At 47.1% G+C, this 19,664-nt stretch overlaps 1 protein-coding gene across 1 annotated transcript in view; it reads right to left on the bottom strand.

The window, feature by feature from the left end:
* Positions 1-227: 227 nt before the first annotated feature.
* TLR4 (toll like receptor 4) overlaps positions 228-19,664 on the bottom strand; it is a 40,448-nt gene continuing 21,011 nt past the window's right edge. Inside the window, exon 3 of the mRNA XM_077468190.1 lies at positions 228-5,677. Within this exon, the coding sequence (XP_077324316.1) occupies positions 3,391-5,677 (2,287 nt within the window). The 3' untranslated portion in view covers positions 228-3,390. The remainder of the gene's footprint in view (positions 5,678-19,664) is intronic.

Below are 19,664 nucleotides of genomic sequence, written 5' to 3'. Positions count from 1 at the left end.
GGCATTGTACTTCTTTTTTTTTTTTAAACATAGTTTTTAAACAGAATATTATTATTTATGAATTCCACAAAAATAAAAAATAAATTGTAACATTTAAATCTGTAACTCATCTTTTCTTCTTCTTATCATTTTTTATTATTACTATTTATTTATTTTTACATTTTTAATAATATTAAATTAAATTATTATTTCCATAAAAAAAAAAAAAGTAAAATTTAATTCTGCATCAAAACCCGAACAAGATGAAGAAAAAAAAAAAAAGCAATAATCTCCGTCTGTATGTACTGGGAATAAATGGATGTGAATGCTGAATGTAATTATGACACTCGTTAAAAAATATATTTTATTTCATTTACCTAGTAACCCATCAGATATTAAATGGCCCGGCAAACCTCGGAATCTTCATCTCTCTCGGTTTCTCAACATCAAATTAAGGTGCATTAAGGTTTGACAAATTATTGATGAGCAAAGTGTTATATATATATATATTTAGGTGTATTATGTTACTATATAGCAAGGGGGGGGGGGCACCTATATTTCTATGCAGAGCTCTACTGCAGTGGTCCGGAGGTGCCAGTCCAGTGCTCATCCTCAGCCATGGTGCTGGCACTGCCTGCTGATTGGCTTCTCTCTCGCTGCTATCTCTGTCACTTTCTGAAACCAGCACCGCGATAGACACTGAGCACTGACACCGGCACCGTGATAGAGAGCACTGACACCAGCACTGAGATAGAGAGCACTGACACCAGCACTGATACCAGCAACTCGCTGCGGGCCCCAAAAATATGACACCGCTCAACCTCTTCAAACAGGAGGGAACGGGCATATAGTACGGTGTGCTTTTTTTGCACAAGGAAGTGAGCCAAAGGTAGAAATTTTATAAATCGTGGGGATATAAAGTTTAACCACCGGGAATGTCAGGAGGAGGTCTCTGGGGTGGAGCGGGCACAAGATGGCAGAGGGTACAGCCTCAGCAGGAATGTCACTGTTCTAGAAAGAAGAGGAGAAGGGCAGGGACTTGTACTCTTGGGGCCAACATCCAACCAATCATAAGCCCCTATTTACAAGCTTACACCAGGTAAGACCCAAGGGGGGACATTTTTAAATGTCACAGGAACCTGGGTGGTAAGGGTTAGTCACATTAATATTAAGAGCCCATTTATATCTATGTGTGTGGAGGGGGGGGGGTTTAAAGAAGGGGGCTGATCACCTATACCCCTCATAAGGGAGAAGGAAGGTGGCACATCAGCCATCTTTGCCAGAGCCTCCCCTGGGCAATAATGGGGCCAAAGATCTTGATGCCCATCAGTATCAGGCACTGGTGCTGTTGTTGAGCTAATTACTCAACAACAGTAGTCTCCAAACTGAGGCCCAGGAATGTTTAACCGTCCCATGGGACTATATTCCTCCCATTGATGCAAGGCATGATTCCTCCTACTGATACCAACAAAAGGGCATAATTTCTGCCACCAGCATTAACAATGGGGCATTTCTCCCACTGATACTAACTCCGAGACACTATTCCTCTCCCTAATACCAAAGACAGGTCTCCAACTAATGTCAGGACAAGTTCTACTCCTACTGGTCAAAGTCCAGCCCTGCTAAAGTCTGAAGGACAGTAAACCGATACTTTGTTTAGAAAGTTTGGAGAACCCTACTCAAGAACATCTGTTCTGGTATCAATATGGTAACTTCACATTTTCTGCTTCCTTGCTAGGGGAATACTGGACTACATGCCTGGTGTGTTTGTAAGCAGGTGCAGTCTATTTACTACACTGTAGGTGGTGCTGAACTGCAGCGGCAGAGGGAGAGAAAGTCAGTAGGAACATGGTTCCTCTAGTCTATGGTTTCCTGGATCAATGGGGCAGCAATCCGGTTGGAAGCTGACAACCCATGTGATTCTGGTGACCACATCCTGAGTCAGGTAGAGTCTATTTAAGACCCTGGCTCCTGGGTTTGGCTTGCTTTTAGTGGGTGGAGAGTGTAGGGTCACCCATCTGTCAGGAACAGTATTAGCAGCAGGGAGAGGTTCCAGATGAGTAGGGAAAGCATAGGGATTTGCTGCTATACATGGAAACCTCCCCACTTGGGCATTGGCTTGGACCGGCCAGGCCGCATTCTGCCCCTCCAGACTGACAGTGTCAGCTCAACTGAGACCTACACTGCTAGACTTTGTTGTCATGCATAAGTGGGCTTCCTTCTGCTTGGCTTGTGAATTGTTTTACTTCTACTTCAATGCAAGGTATCTCAATTGCACCTGGGCTGAGTAAGTGTTGTTGCTGCACCATGCTGCACCCACCCAGACGTGGGGCTGGTTATGCCTGGAATGGAGGGAGCATGCTTTTTTTAAGTTCTTATCCATTTAAACAAAAGAAAAAAAAATTAATTGAACCTAACAAGTACTAGAAACGGTACAACCATTAAGGTCACGGTGGGTTGGTACAAAGGAACCAAAAAGACCACCGTGAGATGCAGAATTGCTTTCTCATAACAGAAGATATTTACAATTGCTTACTTCCAGTACAAAAACCTAAAAAACAAGGAGCCCATCCTCTGCTTATGGGCAACGGGTCAGAATCATGCAAATCATGCAGTGTCGGATGCAGAATTTTCCTCTGACAACAGTTGCCCTTTAGGACCATGGATATCAGTGGTGCAGGTAGCAGGAGAGGTAAGTATAAACCTTGTTATTTTGGGGCACTTCTTTTTTTAATTTGTTTCAGAAGTTACACCCACAGTGTAGGCAGGTACAAGCTACTTTCTCCACTGCGGGTGGCGCTCAACCACAGAAGCATTGCAGAGAAAGTTAAGAGGAACATGGTTCCTCTATGGTTTCCTGGGTCACTGGGGTAGCTATCTGATTGGATCCTGCTGCCTCATGTGACTCTGGTGGCCATCTTGGGTCAGGCATAGTCTATTTAAGACCCTGGCTCCCGGGCTTGCATGTGGGTAGTGTAGGGACAGGTCACCCGTTTGTCAGGGACAGTGAATAGCGGCAGGGAGAGGTTCCAGACAAGTAGGGATAGAGATAGGGACATGCCATCCTTCCTGGAAGTCTCCCCATTTTGGTACAGACCAGCCAGGCCACATACTACCCCTCGAAACAGATGCTGTCGCCACAATCGAGACCTGCTCTTCTACACGTCGCTGTTACATGCTGTACGTGTTCCCGGTCGGGCGACTTCCCATCGGGCTTGTTGTGAATTGGTGAACTACAATACAGTTCTCTTATTGCATTTGGACTCTGAGTGTTTACTGCCTCATCACTATACTGCACCTCCCCACAACTTTAGCAGAGCGTGATGTAAAGTCCATTGAAGACAGTTAGGACATGAAATAGTCATATTCAGATTATTTCAGTTCCAAAATTAAAATGAAACCATTGGCATATTACAATGCACTCTCCTTGTTCTGTTTATTCTGCAGATTACACATTTCTGTTCTGTTAGAACTCAAAAGTGGAGCATCAACTTTACGACTTTGCGTCAATGCTTTCCTTAATCGTTTCCAGAAGACTTCCTTTTCTTTATCATTTTTTTCCCATTTGAGGTAAGTTTTGCTGCTGAGGTATTTTTTCAGGACGTACATATGTTTAAGTTGATCTTCTCTGATGGGTTCCAGTAGGATAAGAATGATTCCACACTCATCCTCCAAGAACCTCCAGAACAGGGCCAACCTAAACTCAAAAGAACACCATTTGCTCTCAAGGAAGTTCGGAGAAAGGAGGATGAGAGCATTTCGACTACAGCAAATACCATTGTAAAAAATGTTTTCAAGGATCAGCTTGCCCGGTTCAAAGTTTCTGAAATGCACACAAAACTGAAATGATGGGTTGCCGCCTTCCAGTTCCCGAAGGAGTTCTTCCCTTACCCATTCCTCATCTAGACTGGAGTGTATGACAAAAGCATCATAGGTTTTCTCAGTCGCTGACTTTTTGTAGCCTTGGTGGCAAAAACATAAATAGAGAAAGCTATTTTTTAGGTAGAAGTGATATACTAGCAGTAAAATAAACACAATTATGACACTAACCAATATGCTGATATATATGAGGGTCCAGCTGCAGTTCAAGTTGATGTCACGGAGTAGCATACCTTGAAGGTGTTCTGGTGTCTTGCATTCTATATGATTGCTGAAGTTTAAATTTTTGATGCTCTGTTCATGGACCCACATCAAGAATTGTTCCTGGGTGCAAGAACAGTCATAGGAGTTATCTGAAAGGTCCACTTTCTCCAAGCTTTTTGATAAAACATGGATTGTATCGTTAGATAACCCCTGGATGTTATTAGCTTTTACATTTAAATGTTGTAGAGAAAAAAGAGAAACAACAGATGCTGGAAGCTCCATCAACTTGTTCTTGCTTAGATTCAGAACTTGCAATCGGTTGAGGTGTACAAACATTTTGTTGGGTATGTGCTTCAAGTCGCAAGATTCCATGTCAAGAAGACGGAGGCTACTTAAGTTCTGGAAAACAGAGCCCAGTATATCGGGAGCAAATGTGGTATGGGGTACACGTAGCTCTACCAAACTGAAGAGTCCACAGAAGGAACAGTGAATCACAAAATTACAGGAAGTATAGGACAGATCAAGATAAGTCAGATTATTCAGATTCATAAATATCGGAAATTGTCCTACACTGTCCACCTTCGAGTGACTCAGGTCTAAGGAGAGAAGATGAGGCATGTTCAGAAAAATACTCCTTAAACCGATGTATGAATTATAGCTAAAATTCAAATACTTAAGGGATTTCCCAGAAATATATTTATCACAACAAGCCTCCATCATTATTTTATTCTTACTCAAATCTAGGAACTCTAGTTTGTCTAATTCTAGCAGTGAATAGTCAAAGTTGGTGAGTCGTCGATTGTTTGTTATCCGGAGTTCTTTAAGGTGCTTTAACTTTGAAACTATGTAGGAAGGTACATTCATAACAAAGGCATATTTGAGTTCAAACTTCTGCATATTTGAAGCAAAAGACTCAGGGATGAATTGGGATAAGCTTGTATGTATAAAACGTAGAGAGGTAATGTTCTCCATACATTTAAAAAAGGTATTTGTAAAGTTAATATAGAGCTCCATAATTGTTAGCTCCTCAATATCCAACCCACATAGCCCTTCAAAAAGATTTTCCTTGAAGTAAACCCTTGTAGGAGAATTCCTGTACTGTCCAATGAATAGCATTTGTACACGAAGACCCGAAATGGAATTTAGGTTCGCCTTCATGATATCTTCGTGAGAAAAGCAACCTTTTAGGTGTAATAGTTGGAGGTTAACGAACCCAAAAGCCCCAGGATCAATAGAGTGTATGAAATTCTGAGACAATATGAGACTGAGGTTTGAGGTGTTTGCATTTCGTAGGTTGTCTAGGTCTTCCTTGTTGATTTTGGTAATATGGTTTGCGCGAAGATCAAGGACACGAAGCCTAAATAAAAAGGAGGGAATATAAAGGCGATCAATACAGTTTTTAGCTGCATTTAATTCCTGTAGTGATGGGAAATGTTCAACTTGAAGTTCAAAAAGGGTTGCAAGAGATGTTTCGACAATAACAAGTTTTCTTAAAGAATGTAGACCAGTGAAGGTCACTTGGGACCATTGCTTGATTGGGTTTCCTGTAAGGATTAATGTATGCAAAGCATCAAGGCCAGCAAATGCATCGTCTTCTATGGTAGATATACCGCACCTGCAGAAAGAAACAAAAAGGATATGTAACATGCTGAGAAAACGTACTATTGGGCAAAATGAAAATATACATTTACTCATACATAACATCAAAGTCAAAATGCTCTCCTAAAAGCCTGAAGAAAAATTTATTGATGTTGTCTGGTACAACGGTAATCTACCGGCATCCAGCTCTTTTTTAAACCAATACTGAGCTGGCAAGAACTACTTCTTGAGTGAGTCTATTCCACATATACAGCTCTTACTGTGATGAAGCCTTTCCGTATGTGGAGGTTAACCACTTGACCACTGAGCACTTAAACACCCTTAATAACCAGACCAATTTTCAGCTTTCAGTGCTTTCACATTTTGAATGACAATTACTCAGTCATGCAACACTGGACCTATATGAAATTTTTGTCCTTTTTCTCACACAAATGGAGCTTTCTTTTGGTGGTATTTAATCACCGCTCGTTTTTTTATTTCTTGTGCTATAAAAGAAAAAATACAGAAAGTTCTGTAAAAAAATGAATTTTTCTTTGTTTCTGTTATAAAATTTAGCAGATTAGTAATTTTTTCTTCATAAATTTTGGCCAAAATTTATACTACTACATATCTTTGGTAAAAATAAGTACAAATTGGTGGATATTATTTGGTCTTTGTGAAAGTTATAGAGTCCACAAGCTATGGTGCCAATATCTGAAAATTGATCACACCTGAAGTACTGACGGCCTATTTCAATTCTTGAGACCCTAACATGCCAGAAAAGTACAAATACCCCCCAAATGACCCCTTTTTGGAAAGAAGACATTCCAAGGTATTTAGTAAGAGGCATGATGAGTCTTTTGAAGTTGTCATTTTTTCCCACAATTCTTTGCAAAATCAAGTTTTTTTTTACTTTTTTTTCCCAAATTTTCATATTATCAGTTTATTTCTCACACACAGCATATGCATAGCACAAATTACACCCCAAAACACATTCTGCTATTACTCCCGAGTACGGCGATACCACATGTGTGAGACTTTTACACAGTGTGGCCACATACAGAGGCCTAACATGCAGGGAGCACCATCAGGCGTTCTGGAGCACCCAGGACAATTCTGACATTTCTCTCCTACATGTAAAAATCATAATTTATTTACTAGAAAATTACATAGAATCCCAAAACATTATATATGTTTTTTTAGCAAACACCCTGGAGAATACAATGGTGGTTGTTGCAACTTTTTATCTCGCACGGTATTTGCGCAGCAATTTTTTGAATGCTTTTTTTTGGAAAAAAAACTGTTTTGTGCTTAAAAAAAAAAGAAACACAGTAAAGTTAGCCCAATTTTGCCCAAATTTGCATAATGTGAAAGATTAAGTTACGCTGAGTAAATAGATACCTAACATGTCACTCTTCAAAATTGCACACGCTCGTGGAATGGCGCCAAACGTCGCTACTTAAAAATCCCCAAAGGCGACGATTTAAATTTTTTGTACTGGTTATATGTTTTGAGTTACAGAGGAGGTCTAGGGCTAGAATTATTGCTCTTGCTCTAACGTTCGCAGCGATACCTCACATGTGTGGTTTGAACACCATTTTCATATGTGGGCTGCACTTACGTATGCGTTCGCTTCTGCATGCGAGCACATGGGGACAGGGGTGCTTTAAAAAAAAAATGTTTTTATTGTTCATTTTACTTTATTTATTTTAGTTTGACATTTTTTTCCCCCCCAAAAAATTTTTTGATCACTTTTATTCCTATTACAAGGAATGTAAACATCCCTTGTAATAGGAATATGGCATGACAGGTCCTCTTTACAGTGAGATATGGGGTCAATAAGACCCCGCATCTCACCTCTAAGCTGGGAAACCTGAAAAAAAAAAAAAGATTCTGGCTTTGATCGTATTGGCGAGTCGGTAGAAGCACCGGAGGGCGGCGGGAGGGGGGGGGGGGTGTCTATGGCTGGTGTACAGGACGCCAAGGTTGGGTCCTGGACGGGTACTATGTGGCGCCTATATTCGGGATGTGGTCCCTTTAAGGGAATCATGGTAGGCCTCAGGGGGTCACCCAAAAATGGGTGACAGAGTCCGGGTATAGTTTTCGGGAGAAGACTGATTCGCGGTCCTCTCTATATTTTAAGAAGATAGTTAGGACCCGGAATTTGGGAGGCTCTAAAGTGACATTTGGGTGGGAAAGAGCCTCCCTCCCTGACCACAGGGGGTTAACGGCCTTCAGGAAGACAGACAGCCTATAAAACAGGAAGTAGACAGAGAGGTGGTGGTGAGGAGGAGAAGGAGAACATCTGTCTGAGGAGCTGTCTGGCTGTGTTGTTGTATTTGCTGTTTGCTGTTTTCTGTTTTGGAGGCTGCAAAAAGATCTCTGCAAGGACTCTTTTTGGTGAAAGACCTGTCTACAGAACTGTAGGTGCTTTTCTTTTTGTATTATTTTGTGCTGAAGATAAGCGGACTTTAATTTATGGTTTTTATATGCTGAAGAAAAGCTTTATTTTTGATTTAATTATAAATAAATATATTTTGGTTTCACCTGACAACGGTTTACACACTTAATCCCACGGAGCTAGTATCCCCAAACCTCACACTGGGTATTGCAGGGTATCACTGACTATGGCTGGGTATCTCCGAGTAAGACTGGGTATCTCTGAGTATGGCTGGGTATCTCTGAGTATGGCGTTGCAGAGTATTGCGTTGCAGAGCATTGCAGGGTATTGGCGGGTGTTGCAGAGCATTGCAGAGTGTTGCAGGGTATTGACGGGTGTTGCAGAGCATTGCAGAGTGTTGCAGGGTATTGGCTGGTGTTGCAGAGCATTGCAGAGTGTTGCAGGGTATTGCAGAGTGTTGAAGAGTATTGGCGGGTGTTGCAGAGCATTGCAGAGTGTTGCAGGGTATTGGCGGGTGTTGCAGAGCATTGCAGAGTGTTGCAGCGTATTGGCGGGTGTTGCAGAGCATTGCAGGGTATTGGCGGGTGTTGCAGGGTGTTGCAGGGTATTGCAGGGTATTGCAGGGTGTTGCAGGGTGTTGCAGGGTATTGCAGGGTATTGCAGAGTAATGGCAGGGAACTGAGGGGTTAATTTTCGGTGAGCAGCGATGTGGGCACTGCAGATGCAGCCCCCAGCGCTGCTGACACCGATCTCTTCCCCCTCCGCTGTACCGATCGGTACAGAGAGAGGTTTGACAGAGGTTTGTTTACAAGTGATCACTCCGTCATTTGACGGAGCGATCACGTGGTAAACGTCCGCGATGAGCGGCCGTTTACCGTGATCCGTGATGCGCCGGGTCCTGTGGACTCGGCAGTCACGGATGCTCTCGAGAGCGCGCCATTCTGGGAGGACGTCATATGACGTCCTCCCAGAGTTAAACAACCGCCCTGTAGCCGTCATTCGGCTATGGGCCAGTTGTTAAGTGGTTAAATCTCTTTGGTCTTATATTGGTCTTCAGAAGACCTCTCCTTTCTTGCCTTTATCCAGCCCTTGGGGCACCATGTCATCCACTGTCACCAATGATGGGGCACCATTTCTCCCACAGGCACCAATGATGGGGCACAATTTCTCCCACAGGCACCAATGATGGGGCACTATTCCTCCCACTCACACCAATTACGGGACACTATTCCTCCCACTGACACCAATGATGGGGCACTATTCCTCCCACTGACAGCAATGATATGGCACCATTTATCCCACCAACATCTTTGTTTGGCAACTTTGTTTGCCTTTACAGTATCCGGACATTTGGGCACTATTCTTTCTACTGACACCAACAATTGGGGCATTAATCTTGCCACTGACACCACCAATAGAGCACTATTGATCTTTTATTAAAAAGAATCAAGCGACCAATTTTATACAAAAGTAAAAAAAAAAACATATTATAAAACGTCAACAGAAAACAAAGGAATACACATCAACGTTCAGAATATATACAATATATACATAGTCCATTAGCAAAACATGTTTAGAAAACTATTTACATAAAGCAGCAGAGAGGGCCTAAGAGGCACAACCCATCACCTATGTACGCAGCCATTTATCAAAAATGAATCATAAATGAAGAAATCTAGGGTGATAATAGACAGACAGCCACACCCGGGAAAGAGACTCCTGGCAGTCAGGGAGGCTTGAAACCCCTCCACGCCTTCAACCAAGCCCCCTGACCCCGCTTGTCCCTCTCAAGCACCCGAATCTTCTCCACCTCATGCAGAATGTCATACACCACAACCTCAACAGGAAGGATTTTATGCCGAATGCTGACCTGACACAGTGCGTTCCAGGTGAAATAACGGACTACTAGGCTAACTAGAAAAAGTGTATCCAAACAAAAAACCCCACCAGTATTAAATGCTCTGTACGCCCACTCAGCATAACCCAGCCTGGAGAGGAAAGGGACACCGAGGGCCCGCCCCACCTGTTTGTATACCTCTATGTTAAAGGGGCAATGAAGCAGAAAATGGTCCATAGTCTCCTCCTCACCTGCACACTCCTCCCGAGGACAGCTACGATCCACCCCACTGCAGAATTTCAAATTGCCCCGAACATAGAGCCTCCCATGGAAGCACAACCAGGCCAGATCCCTAAATTTAGGGGGTACTCTATCCAAATTAATCAATCTTAACCCTACCCTCAAAACTGGGCCTGGGCAATCCCTTAAGGCCAGTGGGTCATGAAAGACTTCGCTCAAGACTCGACTCATAAGGACTTTCCTCGGAACCGATCTGAGATCTTCAGCCGACAATCGCCACTGCCGCAGTAACTTCAGGCACGGAGCAACATAGACTGGTAGCTGACCACAATGACCCCTGAGATTCTTCACTTGGCCACCTTCTTCCCAAAGTTGTAGAAAAGGCCTAAACCAAGATCTAAATATGCCTACCCATCCAGGAGGTTCCACTGCAAGCATATTACCAATGTTAAATTTGAGAAATAGCAGTGAAAAGAAAAGAACTGGGTTGACCATACCTAAGCCACCCTCCCTCCTGGATAGATAGGTGACATTCCTCTTGATGGGGTTCAGTCTGTTCCCCCACAGCATCTGGAAGAATACACTACTGACCCTAGCATAGAGAGACACTGGCAAGATGCAGACAAAGCTGACATACAAGAAGATCGGAATCAGGTAAGTCTTAATCAGATCAACCCTTTCCCTCAGAGATAACTTCCATCTCTTCCAGCTGACCACCTTAGTATTGGCAATTTCCAGTCTGCCTTCCCAGTTTTTGAGGCCATAATCGCCGGGTCCAAATTCAATGCCTAGAATCTTAATTCTTTCCTGGGGCACTGGAAAGGTGTCCGGGAGATCAAACCCCTCACCTTCCTTTCCCATCCAAAAAACTTCACTCTTTTCCTGATTGATCTTGGAGCCTGATGCTTCAGAATACCGTGATGTCAGAGAGACCACCTCCTCTGCTTCATCTGCCCCAGTGACAATCACCGAAACATCATCTGCATAGGCAACAACCCTCAAAGGTGGCTCACCCAGGAGCCCCACTGGCACCCCACACAACATGCCGCTCTCTAGCCTCCTGATGAAGGGGTCGATTGCAAACACATAGAGCAGGGGACTCAGAGGACAACCCCGGCACCAACCTCAAAGGACTGCCCAACCCAACCATTAACAAGAGGAAAGCTTTCTGCCCCCTTATACAAGACCTTTAACCAATCGATAAAACCACCCGGCAGACCGTACTTACTAAGGAGCAACCACAGGTACTCATGGTTAACACGATCAAAAGCCTTTGCCTGATCCAACGTCAGCAAATACTTTCCCCAGCCTGCAGCCCTGCACTGCCCCAAGGCCTCCCGGACAGCTAAAACCGCTTTGAAGGTGCTTCTACCCTGGACCGAACAGTGCTGATGGCGAGAAAGCAAAGACTCTGCTACTGACGATAGGCGCCAGAAAATAATCTTTGCCAGTATCTTTCTATCGACATTAAGAAGGCTGATGGGGCGCCAATTCTCAATCATCGAAGGATCTTTACCCTTTGAAAGAAGAATCACAGCCGAGTGCCTCATGGAAGGGGAAAGCACCCCCTCAGCAAGGCAACTGTTAAAAACCTCTACCAAATGTGGGGCCAGAATAGACTTAAAGGCTTTGTAAAACTCAACCGTCAAGCCATCCGGTCCAGGTGACTTTTTGATGGCAAGCTGATCAATTGCCCTCATCACCTCATCAACTGTGATCTCCTCTGTCAAATTCATCAATGGAACATCTCCACCATTTAGACCTGGGGTAGAGTCCAAAAAGCTGTCCATCTTGTCACGGTCAAGCTCTTTCCTCCCAAGAAGGTCAGCATAAAAGGACCTCATGACCTCCAGGATCCCTGACCTGGACTTTGTCAAGGAACCTGTACTGTCCTTAAGGCCAACAACTGTTTTAACAGCTACACCTTGTTTGCAGTTCTGGTAAGGGTCAGGCGAGTGGTCCTTCCCATAGTCCCTCTCCAGAACCAAAGAGGCATGCCAGTCATATTGACACTTCCTGAGGAGGAGTTTCACTTCAGAGATTGCCCCAGGATCTCCTCTTCTCGAGACAAGAATATCCAGCTTCCTCCGTAAACGTTGGTAGGTCATGTACTTATTAAACTGCTTTCTATTGGCTAGGCCCCTGAAGAATCCAGCGATCCTCTTTTTGGTCAGCTCCCACCACTCAGCCTTGCTGCTACAAAAGTCCAGGATGGTCACCTGAGCCTGAAAGAATTCCTCAAAGGATTGTCTAACATGTTCTTCCTTGAGTAGAGTCGAATTCAATCTCCAGATGCCCTTGCCCCTCTGAGGGGCATCTGAAGCATTCAGGACCACAGATAGCATACAGTGATCAGAGAACTCTACTGCCTGCACCACTGGGGGCGAGAAAGCAGAGGTCTCCTTAAAAAAAAAACTATCTATCCTACTCTGACTACTACCTCGATGAAAGGTGAACCCGGTGTCATCCGGGAGGTGCTTAATGTGCACATCTACAAGACCAGCATCCCTAACCATACTATTTAAAAAAACGCTATCATATCCCAGCCTGTCCTTGAAGTCCTTCCTGTCCTTGGGCCTAGTTACTGTATTAAAGTCACCTCCAAAGACCACTTTCCAGGATGTAAAAAGAAATGGCTTGATCCTTGTAAAAGGCATTTCCTTTCCCACTTTGTGTGCAGCCCATAAACACTAATTAGGTGCAGGTCCTGCCCCCCCACAAGGATGTCTAAGACCATACATCTCCCAATCTCCACCTCAATAACCCGCCGGACATTTACCATACCGGTTTTAAACAACACCGCCACACCGCTGTAAGGCTCGGCCGCAAGAGACCAGTAAGATGGACCATACCTCCACTCTCTCTTGGCCATATGAATATCTGCCAAGGAGGTGAGCCTAGTCTCTTGCAAAAATAAAATTTCAGCGTCTAATTGGCTGAACAAAAAGAAGGCCATAGAACAAGCTCTTACTGACTTAATGCTGGCGACATTTATTGTCACCACTTTTAACGGAGGGGGAACCGCTATTTGGGTTATTGGGTGGATTGCTTCTTAGCTCCCCTCTGCTGCTCATCACCAGAAGCCTCTGTCTTTCTTGAGGCTGCCTCAAACTCCATTTCAGAATCGGAACTTCGTTCCGAGGAAGCTCCAGATGAAGAAACATACCAATCAGAGGACCTACGACTGTTGGAGACAGGCACCGTCATCACCACCTGCTTCCGCTTCCCAACCTTCCTTCTCTCCTCCAGGTACTGCAGGTCAGCTTCAGAGATGCCATAATCTCAGTTTTTTTTCTTTGGAGTCTTCACAGAAAACTTCTTTATAGAGGAAGAAGCGACCTTTTTAGTACCTGCTACCACTCCTGGTGGGGGTGGTGTTCCCTTTGAGACAGACTTAGAGGGGGGGGGGGTAACTGACACGGAGGGCACAGACTTGGAAGGTTCTGACACAAGAGGAGAGGATACAGTAGGCTGGGGGGACACAGAGACAGATACAGAAGGAATACTTACAGACACAGGAGGGGTGGCCATAGGGACTGGAGAGGGATCCTGAGCAGGACCAGGGGAGTCAGTCACCGCAGAGGAGGATGGTACACCAGGAGCCTCACCCTCCATCCTGTCCAGCCCTGACAAGTCATCAATTACCTCCTTCTCCATATTGTGCCAGGCTTCAGGACATTTGCTGTAGGGATGGCCAAGGCGCAGGCACAGGTTGCACCTGATCATATCGGTGCAGTCCTTGGCCATGTGACCCTGACCCCGACACACTGAACATATCAAGGCTGAACAGGAGGAGCTCAAATGCCCCTTTTCTCCACAGCGGTGACACAGCTTCGGCTGACCAGGGTAGAAAATAGTCATCCTATCCCTCCCTATAAAAGCTGAGGAGGGCAGGTGATGGCCAACATTCCAATCTCTGGCCAACCTGACCATTGCTGACCAACCCCCAGTCCAAGGATTTTGCTGGGCTTAATCAAAACCTCCCCATAGTTCCGCAACCAAATTTCTAAATCCCGAGCGGGGACGCTCTCATTAGTCAGAATGATGGTGATTTTTTTTAACAGTTGACCTCTGAGAGATCGCAACTGGGGCCAGACCTTCCCATTCAGGTCTTGACCTGCACCAAGCCTCATATCGCTCCCAGAAAAGGTCAAGACCCTCTGGCCTGGTGAAGCTAACTGTACAATCCCTCGTCCCAGCTACATGTATAAAGGCATACAGGTCATTTGCCCAAACCCCATTTCTAAAATGAGATCCACAACCGTACGCCGCGCTGGAGGGACTGCACCACCTTCCCATTTCAGAATCACAACATTATGTCTGGGACCCCCAGCAGAAGCCAGAGACCCAAGACCAGATCCTGGGGGGCCCAAAGTGGTAGGCTGTAGGGGAAAACCCGGCTTGGGAGCGGAGCTACCAGGAGCAGAGCGTACCACCTGAGCAAATGTAGGTTTATTAGGGCCAAGGCCCCACACTGAAGTCACATTAGCCTTTACATTATTAGCATTATCAACTGTCTGAACTGGATTAGCAGAATCCGCAGCAGGACGATTGTCCATCACACTGGTGCTGGGGTGATTGTTATCAGTCACAGAAATTTTCCCATCAGGAATGGTCATAGTTGCTGCTGCAGTACCAGCTGTCTCCTGATGCTGCGCTGTAGAGTCCTCAGCAGCAGTGGGGTAAACAGCTTTGGACTCTGCTAAAGAAGGGTTAATGGGCTCTGCTGACACCTGTAGTTCATCCATAGAAATAACACTTTTTACATGTAAGTTTTGCTGCATTGTAGCATCATCATCCGGCACAACAGGGCTGCACACAACATTAGCAGTCTGACTGTCATCAGGCACATTGTCATTATCAGTAAAAGACACAAACACAGTCTTGTCCACAACATGGGGCTTCACTGGCTTTATATTATCAGGTACATTATCTGTAATGTCCTCCTCATTGAATACCAACCGATCCCCCCGCATAGGAGACTTCATTACCTGGATAGCCCTCAGCATGCCTCCTGAGTCCTGGGAAGGCATGGGGCTGTTTACCTCTCCCTGGGGGGGCAGGGGGGCGGAATTGGGGGTCTCCTCCTCCACCTCCATCTTTGTCACCCTTCCAAACCTCCTGTCGTTACCAAGCTTCTCCCTGAAGGGCCCATCTCTACCTTCCATCATGGCCACGATGGTCTCCTGATGTTCAACATGGACTTTAGCCAATTGGATCTCCGGATCCATGGATCCTCGCTTCTGGTTGTGTAAGCCCTCACGCTGCCTTCTCAGGCGCTCCAGCTCCGCACGCAGCTTGTACAGCTTATCCCTGTCCCGATTCAGGACCTTTATCCTGGCCACCACTCGCTCCCGAATGGCTTGCGAGCCTTCGTCCTCTCCAGGGGCAGAGAGATCCGCTTGTCCACAGGAAGGCATGTCACCCGACAGCCCAGGAGAAGGCTGAGAACCTCCAGCAGGACAGGCCCTGCTGGCCTCCATGGCTTCCCCAGAAAGGGGCCAGGAGAGCTGGGAGAGGTTTCCTCACCACTCCCCTCTCACACAGATCACCTGGAGGAGCTGCAGACACCTTCCTCCTGACACACCTGTGCTCAATGATGGGTGGGGCACTATTCCTCCCACTGACACCAGTGATGGGACACTATTCCTCTCACTGATACCAATGATGGGACACTCTTCCTCCCAGTGATACCTAGGGATGAGCTTCGTGTTCGAGTCGAACATACTTTCGACTCGAACATCGGCTGTTCGCCCGTTCGGCGAATTCCGAACGTTATGGGCCGTTCGCGCCAAATTCGCGTGGCGTTCACGGCCCACAATGCACTGCGATGGCACAGTGCATTGCTGGCTCATGATTGGCCAAGCATGCACTGTGACCCCGCATGCTTGGCCAATCACAGCGCCGGCAGCGAGGAGAGCCATGATTGGCCACAGGCAGGATGCCTATGGCCAATCATAGCTCAGGCTGTGTAGTACACGCCCCACACTATATAAGGCCGCCAGCGCGGTGGCCTTGTGTAGTGTGTTGGCGTCTGAAGCAGTTAGTGGGTGTTCTGTGTACCTTCAACACAGTATACACCGATCGTTATCGGCCGATTTTCCATCTGCAGGGCTTAGTGGGTGTTGTGTGCCTCCAGTACAGTATACCTCTTTATCTCTGGTGTTCTATAATAAAGGCATCTGCAGGAGTTAGTGGGTGTTGTGTGCCTCCAGCACAATATACACCTGTATCTACCCTTTATTGCTGTTCTCTAATAGAGCCATCTGCAGGGCTTAGTGGGTGTTGTGTGCCTCCAGTACAGTATACCCCTTTATCTCTGGTGTTCTATAATAAAGGCATCTGCAGGAGTTAGTGGGTGTTGTGTGCCTCCAGCACAATATACACTACCCAACTGCTGTTTTACCCAACTCCCTTCAGGCCATTACCATGTCTGGAAGGCCAGCAAGGAGAGGCAGACAGGCGCGAGCCAATAAAAGAGGGCAAGCAGGCTCTGTGTCTAGAGACAACAGTGCTGGTCGTGGACGCGGTGCATTGTCATCAGCACGTGGCCATGGGACACGCATGTCCTTCTTTTCGGCAGCTGGACATGTTGAGCCGCAACATGCCAACGACTTGGTAGAGTGGATGACCAAGCCCTCTTCATCCTCCTCATCCTCTCTCACCCAGTCTCAGGGTACTAGCAAAGCAGCTGCCAACGCATCGTCTTCCCTCGTCTCAATGTCATCATCAGTGACTCCTTCCCTAGACCCACCACGTCCTCCTGAGGAGTCTCCTGAACTCTTTGAGCACAGTGTTGGGTACATGCTCCAGGAGGATGCCCAGTGTTTTGTAGGCTCTGATGATGACACTCAGCTAGAGGAAGGCAGTAGCGTGAATGCAGAGAGAGGGGATGCTCAAGAAGGACAGCAATCTGGCAGTCATGTTCCACAAGCTGCAGCATACTGCCAGGTTTGCTACAGCGATGCAGAGGGAGGGGATGATGAGGGCACTGACTCCACGTGGTAGGAGAGAGGAGGAGGAGGAGGAGGAGGAGGCACATGTCCAACGAGGCAGGATGCCCTCCGGGGGCCAGCTTAGGGGCAGCACACCGACTGAAACACACCGCAGAGCTCCACCTGTGCAGGGCGCTGCCTCTGCGCGTTATTCTAAAAGTTCTTTGGTGTGGGCCTGTTTTGAGACGAGTGCATCAGATCGCACCGCTGCTATTTGCAACATATGTCTCAAGCGTATCTCGCGTGGCCAAAACATCAGCCGCTTGGGCACCACATGCTTGACCAGACATATGTTGACCTGCCATGCAGCTCGTTGGCAAGCGTACCTCAAAGACCCACACCAAAGAACAAAGTGGACCTCTCCTTGCTCCTCATCAGCTGGCATCTCCAACCCCACTAGACCTTCAGTCCTCTCTGAAACCTGCTCTGAGAGGAATGAAGGTGTAGAATTAGGTGTGTCACAGCCAAGTGCTTCCGGGCACTCTGCTAGCAGTACACCCACGTCCGATTATAGCAGGCAAATGTCCCTGCCCCAGCTGCTGGACCGGCAAAAGAAGTTCACTCCCAGCCATCCACATGCCCAGCGGTTGAATGCTAGCTTGGCTAAATTGCTAGCCCTTCAACTGCTGCCTTTTCAGTTGGTAGACTCGGCCCCCTTCCGTGAGTTTGTACAATGTGTGGTTCCTCAGTGGCAGGTCCCCAAATGCCACTTTTTCTCACGGAAGGCGATTCCGGCTCTCTACCGGCATGTGGAAGGCAATGTCCTTGCCTCGCTGGACAGGGCGGTCAGCGGTAAGGTGCATATTACCGCTGACTCATGGTCCAGCAGGCATGGACAGGGAAGTTACCTGTCTTTCACGGCCCATTGGGTCACTCTTCTGGCAGCTGGGAAGGATGCAGGACAAGGTGCAGTAGTGTTGGAGGTTGTTCCGCCACCACGCCTCCAAAATGCTACTATTGGTTGTGACACACCTCTCTCCTCCACCCCCTCCTCTTCTTCTTCCTCCATGGCCTCTTCCAGTGCTCTGTCCTCAGAACCAGCGGTGCTCCGTAGGCGTTCCAGGGGCTACGCAAGTACGCAGGCAAAACGATTCCATGCTGTGCTTGCGCTGGTTTGTTTGGGGGACAGGAGCCACACTGGGGCGGATGTTTTGTCAGCTCTGCAGGGGCAGGCCGAGAGGTGGTTGACACCATGCCAGCTTAAGCCAGGAATGGTGGTTTGCGACAATGGCACCAACCTCCTCTCCGCCCTCCGACAGGGACAACTGACCCATGTGCCCTGTGTAGCTCACGTCCTTAACCTGGTGGTGCAGCGGTTCTTGGGCAGGTACCCGGGCTTACAGGATGTCCTGAAGCAGGCCAGGAAAGTCTGTGTGCATTTCCGCCGATCATGTAATGCCTGTGCTCGGCTGGCTGAGCTCCAAAAGGAGTTGAACCTGCCCAAGAACCGCCTTATATGTGACATGCCCACCAGGTGGAACTCAACGTTGGCCATGCTGCAGCGGCTGCACGCGCAGCAGAGGGCCATCAATGAGTACCTGTGCGACTACGGCACCAGGACAGGGTCAGGGGAGCTCGGTTTTTTTCTCACCACGCCAGTGGGGCATGAACAGGGATGCATGCACTGTCCTGTCAGCGTTTGGGGAGGCCACAAGGATGGTGAGCAGTGACAGTGCATGCATCAGTGACACTGTACCTCTTGTCCACCTCTTGGAGCATACGCTGCGTGGAATAATGGACAGGGCACTTGAGGCAGAACAGAGGCAGGAAGAGGAGGACTTCCTTGCCTCTCAAGGCCCCCTTTATCCAGACAGTGTTCCTGCTGTGCCACCCATCACACAGGAAGAGGATGAGGAGGAGGAAGAGGAGAAGGAGGATGATTGTGTCAGCATGGAGGTGGAGGCTGGCACTCAGCATCATCAGCAGCAGCAGTCTTGTAGGGATGATTTACAGTCCCAAGAAACCCGTGGACTTGTACGTGGCTGGGAGGAGGTAGCTGCGGATCATGTTGTCCTTAGTGACCCAGAGGACTCCGGACCGAATGCCTTATCTAACCTACGCTGCATGGCCTCCCTGATCCTGCAAAGCCTGCGGAATGATCCTTGTATTCTTCGGATCAAGGAGAGGGACCATTACTGGCTGGCCACTCTCCTTGATCCACGGTACAAGGGTAAGGTTGCCGACCTTATCTTGCCATCGCAGAGGGAGCAGAGGATGAGACATCTCCGGGAGGCCTTGCAGAAAGGTCTGTGCAACGCGTTCCCAGAGACTGGGAGGTTACAAACTCCTGGTCCTGGACAGCGTGTTGCTGAGGCATCGGTCAGAAGGAGCGGTGGAGAAGGTGGCCTTCTGACTGATGCTTTCAGACAATTTTTTAGTCCACAGCCCCAAGGTATGATCGGTTCCAGCAACCATCGCCAGCGTCTGATTTACATGGTGCAGGAATACCTAGGGGCAAGGTCAGACTTGGACACCTTTCCCACCGAAAATCCTCTAGCTTACTGGGTCTTGAGGATGGATCACTGGCCAGAGCTTGCACAGTATGCAATTG

The sequence above is a fragment of the Lithobates pipiens genome, unplaced genomic scaffold (genome assembly GCF_037356315.1).
Source record: "Lithobates pipiens isolate NorthernLeopardFrog02 unplaced genomic scaffold, aLitPip1_a1.2 Scaffold_1, whole genome shotgun sequence".
NCBI classification, from domain to species: Eukaryota; Metazoa; Chordata; class Amphibia; order Anura; family Ranidae; genus Lithobates; species Lithobates pipiens.
The sequence above is the reverse complement of the archived record's forward strand: the minus strand, read 5'-3'. Positions and strand labels throughout refer to the sequence as shown.